The sequence below is a fragment of the Pelodiscus sinensis genome, chromosome 3 (genome assembly GCF_049634645.1).
Source record: "Pelodiscus sinensis isolate JC-2024 chromosome 3, ASM4963464v1, whole genome shotgun sequence".
Taxonomy (NCBI): Eukaryota; Metazoa; Chordata; order Testudines; family Trionychidae; genus Pelodiscus; species Pelodiscus sinensis.
Window position 1 is genome coordinate 2,121,862 of NC_134713.1, and position 9,259 is coordinate 2,131,120.

General features: G+C 51.7%; 1 protein-coding gene across 2 annotated transcripts in view; it reads right to left on the reverse strand.

Moving 5' to 3' along the window:
* The window catches only part of SELENOI (selenoprotein I), a 52,550-nt gene extending 44,143 nt beyond the window's left edge, over nt 1-8,407 (reverse strand). The window contains exon 1 of one of the 2 annotated variants that reach the window (XM_075925954.1): nt 8,239-8,402. In XM_075925954.1, coding sequence (XP_075782069.1) covers nt 8,239-8,295 — 57 coding nt within the window. In that variant the 5' untranslated portion in view covers nt 8,296-8,402. Of the gene's footprint in view, nt 1-8,238 lie in introns of both variants that reach the window. The other variant, XM_075925955.1, reaches the window with a different exon arrangement.
* Nucleotides 8,408-9,259: the final 852 nt, after the last annotated feature.

Consider the following 9,259-nt stretch of genomic DNA (forward strand, 5'->3'; position numbering starts at 1 on the left):
GTGAAAACAACAGGCCAGTTAGCTTTGCAATGAAAATATTTGTTCAGAGTGATGTGTACTGCACAGAGCAGACTAACCTTCGTAATCATGCTGACAAGTCTATTGCTGTGGCACTAAACACAGCAAAGCTCGAGACAACTAAAATACCTGGAAACGCAAGCAGCACTCACACAGAAGTTGGAGGAAAGGTTTAACGGTTCCTCTAGAAAGCAATCAAGGGCCCACTAGAACATCCAGTGCCACCGTTCAGCAAACTGAGGAGTGCCTTGCCAAGGAGCCAACGCTAATCAAGGTGAGAGGCCAGGACGCCTCCCAAATGGCGTGTTTAGAGAGATGAATGGAGACACGCAGCTTTTCAACATTCAGTAAGCACGCTGGAGACAGCTGCTTAGAACATAATGCACAAGGTCCAGCTGCTTGCCTTTAATGGTACACGCTACCAGCAAGCTCAGCTGTCCCTTCAAGTCACAGGTTAGAGACCTGGACTGACCAGATAAGTTAGGCGACTATGAGATAGACATATGACTATGACTATGACAAATGTGTTCTGGACATTTTTCCAGAGATTAAACAAAAGTTTCTAACCGCACCTCACTGCTTAGCTTAGAAAGCACCCCTCAACCCTTTTCCCGCCAAGGAGGCAGTCACTTGGCCTTCAGTGTGGTCTTACTGAAGAGTGGACATGCATTTCAAAAACTTAGTACCCGAAAGGAAGAGCACAAGCTGATATCCCAGGGTTAGCTTTCTGAATGTTGTCTGCCAGAGTCTGCCAGAGCTAGGTAGGGCTGTGATATTACATATTACAGCAGATCTACAGGAAACTGTTTGACAGAAGAAAAATAAAACGTGCTTTAGAAGATACTAGTCACTCCTCTATCCTACATTCATCATAATAGGCATGATGATTATTAATGCTATAAAGGTCAGCCAGCATTTGTTGCAGCATCCGATTAATATGGTGATCTGCACAGCTGTGCTTTAAAAAACTCTACTATTTAACCATGCACACGTCATTTTTCCAAAGACTGATTAACTCTTTGGGGAAGTAGACGGGATTCAAGCATATCCTGACAAAGCTTCCCCCTCTCACACCCACTGCCTCCATCTTGAGGGAGAATGAAAAAGAATGCGGACAATTTTTGTGGGTGTGGTAAGAACTGGCAATTCAACTGCTTTGGCTCCAGACCTGATATGCAAATTGGTAGCACCCACTGAAAGCACTAGAAAGCCCTTCAAAATGGAGGAATAAAGTCATCTTTAACTTTTGGGGGGTAGTTTTTAAAAATGAGATCCTGCAGTCAGTCAGTAACGCACCCTAAATCCTATCGGTGCTCTGAAAAGCACAGCCTACATTTCTGACAAGCTTGGGTTTTCGGAAACAGCTTGCAGCGAGTGTGCCGCAGACCCTTTCAATTATTTCATGAAAGAGCAGCGTTCTGCACAAAGGAGAGCTGTTTATTTTTAGCCTGCAGACTCCTAGAGAACTCAGGAGTGCTCAGAAGTAGAAGAGAGCGCATCCTGAAGCCAATGCTAAGAAATGAGCAGCCCAAGATTGGGTGGGAGGAAAGCCAGAAAAGATCTAAAAAAACCACACCAGAGCGAGGAGAACCTAGAAAGTATGAAGTGTAATGACAAAAAGGGTTGCAAAGACCACTTGATTAATCCAATACAGTAGCAGGCCTCTAGCAGAAGTCTGTTTGCCACATCCATCCATCCATACGCTTTTCGTATCTGGCCTTCAATCACATAATTTTTGCTATTATCTGTTAACATGCTATTAAAAATCAACAGACTATTTGGATGTCTAGTACCTGGTGCGCTGTGTCCCGGTAAAGGTGCCGTTGCTAGAATATCCAGCACAAGTCAAACTTACTCCACAGTACAAGGTAATGCAGATGTGCCCCAGCTGTCTACAGCAGATGCACATGCAAGATGAGTTCAGCACAAGCGTGCAGCCTATGGCTTGATGCTCTCTGAATCAGGTGGTTTTGGTCAGGCCAGTTGTGCCATGCTTTCAGGCCAGACCCTGGATCTAATCTGTAAAGACGTCACTGAGCTAAGCCTCTCTTTGGAGTGAGCCACCTCACAATTTCATGCCACAAGACAACTGTGCTTTGACAGGAATGCTGCTGCAGATTCATCTGCATGGATGGAAATTCTGCCCCTTCTCCACCCTCTCCCAGCAGCAAGGTTTAAAGAACAGTTAGTTCTTGTGGCGGGGGACACAATGACAAGCAGAAAAAGGAGGTATCTAAGTAACATCAGTTGCAGCAAAGAATGAACACTCTCCCTTGTTACCCTATGTAACTCCCAGATATCATAAGCACACTAGAAGTGCTTAAGTTACAGGATGTCCCTGCTATAAGCCACCCCAGGATTAAGGATTTTAACTATTAGTTATTTTACTAGTCGAGCAGTCAATGGAATTTCCATCGACTACTCAACTAGTTGATGGGCACTTCCGCATTCCTCCTTTGAAATGTACATGAGCCCCCGCTGTTATATCAAATGAGGAACGTGGAACTCTGCGTGCAGCCCGGGGCCAGCAGGAAGTACCGACTCCGGGCTGCACGTGGTGTGCCAGCTTTGAAATGTACAAGTCCCCAACAGGGACTCTCGTGCATTTCAAAGCGGCTCCGCAACATGGAGCCCGAGGTCAGTGGGGGACTCCCTACTGACGGCAGGTTCCACGTGGCATTTCCCCAGAACACCGAGAGCCAGGACCGATGGCGTAAACAAACTTTACAGGATAGCGGTAAACTTGGCCACACCCATAGTAAGTGGAAGCTGTTCTCAGGGGTGACAGATGACAGAAGCAGCAGCAATGGTCTCAAGTTACAGTGGGGGAAGGCTAGGAAAAACTGTTTCCTAGGCGGGTGGGGAAGCCCTGGGATGGGTTCCTGAGGGAGGTGGTGGAATCTCCATCCCTAGAGGTTTTTAAGTCCCAGCTGGAGAAAGCCCTGGCTGGGATGACTGAGTTGGGCTGGTCCTGCTTTGGGCAGGGGGCTGGACTCGGTGCCTCCTGAGGACTCTGACAGCCCTATGATTCTATGACAATCAGCTAAATGAATTCATGGATGTTGCCGGACCAGAGCGTGTTGAACTACAGAGGTCCAACCAGTACGGCAATCTGAGCAAGGAGACATTAGTGTACTACCTTCCTATTTGTAACAGTTCCTCAATGAGAGAATAGCACTGAGTCTCCCATATGGCAACTGGGAGACAAGAAAAATTAGCACTTCCTAATGCGTAAAAGCTAATTTTGCCCGCAGCATCTGTACATGCAGAACTTCCTGTTTATTTCACTTGGCACTTTTCTAGTGCCTGGGCAGACGATCACAGACCAGTAATCTGCAAGATCTTAGCAAGCTGGAGGTTTAAAGTCACAGACTACACGCAGAACTTTGCATCTTTACAAAGCAAATATAGTCAAGGCACCAATGTTAAAAAGACAACAGAACGAGGCTTCACATAATTAACAGCAGGACTCTGAACCTTAGGATGCCTTGTTCGCAGCACCATTTTGTTTATCTCAAGACTAAGAAAAGAGGTGACTAAGAAAGGAAAATTAATAGAACGCTACTTGTCACTGATAATCCCAAGAGAAAAGCAAGCTAAGGATGGAGATATTTTATGACCCAACAAGTATGCTAGAAACTAAACCACCCCTTACTTTTAATCACCAACTTTTGCTTTTGACTTATTAAAAATTACCAAGATCTCATCCCAAAATAATAAGGGATGAACTCCTTGGTACACTTTACTTTTTGACCCTGTCAGCATTCCCTGAGGAGGTACTTACATTGCCCACATCACTGTAATATTCAAATATATTCCATGACTACAAAAGTTACACTACTTCTCACTTCTTTCTTTGCTGATACAAAGACGGCTTGGGTTGTTTTTCCCCTCTCTTTGGGCAGAGCATTGGAGTGGGACACAGACAACTCAGATTCAATTCCCAGCTCTGCCACTTCTTTGCAGGAAGACCTAGAAGCTGAGGGAAGGAAAGGACTTCCCCAATTTCCCCATCTGTAAAATGGAAACAGTGATACCAACCTCCTTTGTAAAGATCTCTGAGCCTTACGGATGAAAAGCATGCACTAGTAAAGGCCTAGGTATTACTATACCTCCATATTGCTATAGTGAGAGCTGAAGTTTTAATTTGTGTGTTCTCACTTACCCACACAATTTGGAGTAGCTGCTGAGACCACTTCTTAGCCCGCCCCCACTGCACATTTCCCTAAAGTACTGGAGGGAACGACACTAAGTACCTCATGGCAGAGCCCTGCTCTCCAATCACAACGAGCCACAAAGCACAACTGTACAATAGTGCTCATTGTTAAACTGTTTGCTAGCAAGCTTAGGAGAGTACCAGCTATGCAACTGTTCTTCTCTCAATGACAAAGTTTGAAACTGCAGACTGTATCCTTCAAGGTAGAGCTTTGGATGCTGGAGGCCATAACTGGATGTCTATGTTACATCCTTCAGACTCTTCAGGTTTCTGTGCCCTCTTTAATCATAAACCTAGGGCTGCATTTTGTAGACTTTTACATGCAGAAAAATTAGCATTTGGCTTGCACATGGCCTTGAATGAGAATTCTTTACTGTGGATTCCAGACCACCATCCTTCCAGTAGTAGAAATAGTTTGTAAACCCACCCGCCCCACACACACACAGAGGACGCTGAGACACGTGCAGAATCAGAAGTTAGAAACAGGATCAAGCAGGCCACATTTCTCTTGCCACCTCCACTCAACTTTACTACTGTTAGAGTTGCTGTAGCGTCCAACAGGCCAATCAAGACGGAGGCCTCATCGTACGCCTCACTGCAGATACACATTGAGGCAGGGACCATATCTTCCCAAGATTGAGCTGTCCCAACAGACAGCATTGCCTAAGAGGGTGGGATAGAGCAGCAAAAAACCCGACAGGGAAAAAAGAGACACACTTATACTATGCCATTACATAAGAACGACCAGACCGGGTCAGACCAAAGGTCCATCCAGCCCAGTAGCCTGTCTGCCGACAGTGGCCAATGCCAGGTGCCCCAGAGGAAGTGAACAGAACAGCCTATCTTTGGCTAACAGCCATTGATGGACCGAACCTCCAGTTTTCCATTAAGTTTCTGCCACCAGCTTCCAAACCTGGGGAAGTTAATCATTATCTCCATTTACAAATGAGGAAAGTGCACTTCCCACTCAAAGGAGCCTGATGAAGACAAATAGATTTACAGGTTGTGGGGCACACAGAATCTACAGGAATGGGAACCTGTGGAATTTGTAATTTTAGACCCTGAAGCTGCAACCACTTATGCACGAGCACAGTCCCATGGAAGTCAGAGAGACTATTCACAGGTGTCATGATAAGTATCTTCTGAGGCGGTCACAAGATCATGAGCTAAATTTTCAATCTTGTGTTTTGTGCCTGTATCGGCATTAGAAGATTCGAGTATGATACCCAACCACTGCGGCATTTTTACACTGTATTTAAAATTTTAATATAAAGGTGCATTAACACAATTTTCAAAGCCAGAATCTGACTTGATTTTTTTTTAATCAAGTGACTTAATACTGTCTGTCCTGGTTCCTAATCTGTATAATGGGTATAAAAACACTGCTAAGTCAAACGGGTGTGATAAGAGCAAATAAGCAATTACTAGGATAATGAAAACCAAGCAAGCACCTATAACAGATAGTGTAATTCTGCTCTTTGCGCACAAAGAGACCTCTGCTGTTGGTTTGCTCAGGAGACCTGGCTCCCTCGGGGAGGGGGTTGCCCAAAGCTATGGGACTCACTCCCTCATCCACTATTTCCAGTCCACATGCAAAGTACACTTCCTCCCCCCCTTGCTCTTCTATTAGCCTGATGTGCCAGGTGTTTTGAACGGCAACCTTCACACAGGGGGAATGATTGCATCTGGAACAGAGGAACCCAGCTTGGCTGATTAATCACTAGGTGCTCAGGTACGATGGTGTAAGTGCTGCATAAAAAAGTAACGAGCTATAATGCTGTCCTAGTACACAAGAACCAGAGAGTGAAACTAAGCAAAGTGAAGTACCAGTCTAGTTTCCCTGTCAAAGCAGAATGGGGAAGGGGGGGGGGAGGGGGGGGAGAATGAGTAAATATCTAGTGGGAAAAAATCCAATTTTAAAAATTATTTTGATCTGAATGAAATTGTATTAAAATCTTAAATAAACCAATATTTTAATATAATGATTTGTATGTTAAGTATCCCTCTAGCATTACAAGAGGGACCACACATTTTAGTATGTCTGCTTCGGTATACTAAAATTTGGATGCATACGAACATAAGATATCAACTTATCAAAGTCAGCTCACGTTTACAATTATTTCCCTCAATAGGCTCCATAGCTATAAATGTTCCCATTGTTCCCACATTTTAAGCTGTGCTATCTACAGAGGATCAGCTCCTTTCTATACAAGAACCTAGACCAGCTTGGCAAGATAAACAGCAACCTGCACCCACGTATTTAACAGCCTTGAATCCATAAGGTAGTCTCAGCTGAAGACAGCTCTAGTCCCCCAATGCCCATTAACATTCAGGTGACTCATGTGATTCAGAGTCCATGCAGGAATCTGCTAGCACACTCCTACTGCAGAAAGCCACAAGTCCTGTTAGCTACAACATTGCAACACAAACAGGTGCATACACATACACCCCTAGTATTCAGAACACAGCGAGACCCCCCCTCCCGTCATCATCAGCTTGACTCCATCGTTGCGCAAGCTGCTGCCCCACTGAGCATGATTAGACAGAGATTTTTTTTCAGCCTGAGAAAAGATGGCAACGAAAGTGAGAGTCAGGCAGCAAAAGCTTTTTAAAAAAAAACCATCACCCCCCACTGAAAACGAGGAAAGTGGCCACAATAAAGACTTTTCTCGTGGACTCCATTACACATTAAACCTCGCACTCTGAAGGAGTTCTGTGGGGGAGAAAAAGGAAACAGGTCCAGCTATTAAACGTGGCTTGCTTTATCCAGGGGCATGTGCACAGACGCCAGATCAGACCCAGCAAGCCCCAGTGGCTGGCTCAGGGTATATAGCAGAGGTTGCAAAGCTGCCACCACAGGGGAGGGAGAGGGTGAATCTACCCCCTGTGCAGCTCCTGGGCAAGACCCGGTGACACGGAGCGAAGGGGCAAAGGAGAGGCCAGGCACTGACCTTGCGGGAACACCAATCCCCCCCCCAAGGCAGGGCACATGCAGATGTGGGTCCATCGTCCCCAAGGCTGCTCCAGGGGGACATGCCCCTGCGTCTCCCCCGGCCCGGGCAGGGAGAAGCCGGCAGAGCGGGGAAGGGGCGAGCACGTGGAACAGGCAAATGACCCCGGCAGGACCAGCATCCCGGGCACCCTTGCGGGCCAGGGGGAAGGGCCGGGCCACCACCTGGGACGCATGGCCCAGGGAGAGACCCCCCCACCCCTCGGCTAAAGAGAAAGAGACCCCCCCATTGCCTAGGAAGAGACCCCCCCGGGAGGGAGAGCCCCCCCCCATTGCCCAGCGAGGCCCCCCCCGGGAGGGAGAGCCCCCCCATGTCCCAGCGAGCCCCCCCCCGGGAGGGAGAGCCCCCCCATGGCCCAGCGAGCCCCCCCCGGGAGGGAGAGCCCCCCCCATTGCCCAGCGAGCCCCCCCCATTGCCCAGCGAGCCCCCCCCCATTGCCCAGCGAGCCCCCCCCGGGAGGGAGAGCCCCCCCATGGCCCAGCGAGCCCCCCCCCCCGGGAGGGAGAGCCCCCCCATGGCCCAGGGAGCCCCCCCGGGAGGGAGAGCCCCCCCATGGCCCAGAGCCCCCCCCGGGAGGGAGAGCCCCCCCATGGCCCAGAGCCCCCCCGGGAGGGAGAGCCCCCCCATGGCCCAGAGCCCCCCCCGGGAGGGAGAGCCCCCCCATGGCCCAGGGAGCCCCCCCGGGAGGGAGAGCCCCCCCATGGCCCAGAGCCCCCCCCGGGAGGGAGAGCCCCCCCATGGCCCAGGGAGCCCCCCCGGGAGGGAGAGCCCCCCCATGGCCCAGAGCCCCCCCCGGGAGGGAGAGCCCCCCCATGGCCCAGAGCCCCCCCATGGCCCCGCCCCCCCCGGGAGGGAGAGCCCCCCCACGGCCCAGAGCCCCCCCGGGAGGGAGAGCCCCCCCCATTGCCCAGAGCCCCCCCCGGAAGGGAGAGCCCCCCCACGGCCCAGAGCCCCCACCGGGAGGGAGGCCCCCCCATGGCCCCGCCCCCGCACCTTGTAGTTGTCGAAGCCGGCGAGCTGCGCGGCGCTCACGTACTCGTAGCCGGCCATGGCGGCGGGGAGCGGCGCGCGGGCAGCCCGGCCGGGAGCCGACAGAACTGGCGGCGCCGCGCGCACCCGCCTTGGCCCCCGCCGGCTGCCGTAGCCGCCCCACGCTCGCGCGCCGGCATCAGCCCACCCGGCGTGCCCGGTGACGTCACCGCGTCGGGCCTCCCAACCGCGGGACAAGCCGCAGCTGGCACGGCCCCCGCTCACGTGACCGCCCCTCCCCCGGCCGCAGCTGTCAGGGCGCGGGCGGCCCCTAGCGGTGCAGGCTGGGCACTGCCTGGCCCCCTGGCTGGGTGCCCTGCCCTGGGCTCCGCTGGGACAGGCTGCCCCTGCCATGCCCTGGCCATGTCGGGCTGGACTGGCCATGCTGCAGCGTGGGCGGGAGTGGGCTGTGCCACGGAGCCCCCGCCACGGCGCCACGGGCCCTCGCATGGCGGGGCGCTGCCCACCCCTCGATACACCGACTCCCCCTCTAAAACAGAGCCGAGGCGCCGGCGCTAGGAGGGGAACGACTGGTCCACTGTCTAGTGGGCTAGCGGCGCCCCCCGTGGCTGCCTCTGGCGGAAAGAGGCAGTAAAGGCGGGGAGAGGGGGAGCGCTTCAGAGGCAGTCCCCAGCTCGCCCAGGCTGCACGCGGCGTTTCAAAGCGGCCACGCCGCAGGGAGCCCCAGGGTTATCTGGGGTCTTCTGCTGACCCCGGGCTCCACGCGGCGCTGCCGCTTTGAAACGCCGCAGGGAGCATGGGGCCCGCAGCGCTTTCGCCTTTGAAGTAGAGCTGGTGCTACACCTGAAAGGCGAAGGCGCCCTTGTTGACTAATCGATTAGCCAGTTAACCTAAATTTAACATCCCTAGCATGGACCATCACTGCTTTCATTTGACCAGCTCCGTGGGGGAATTGCTGACTTCCCTCTCCCAGCCGGCCGTGCAGCTTCTGGCACCAGCGGCAAATTGACACACGGACACTTTA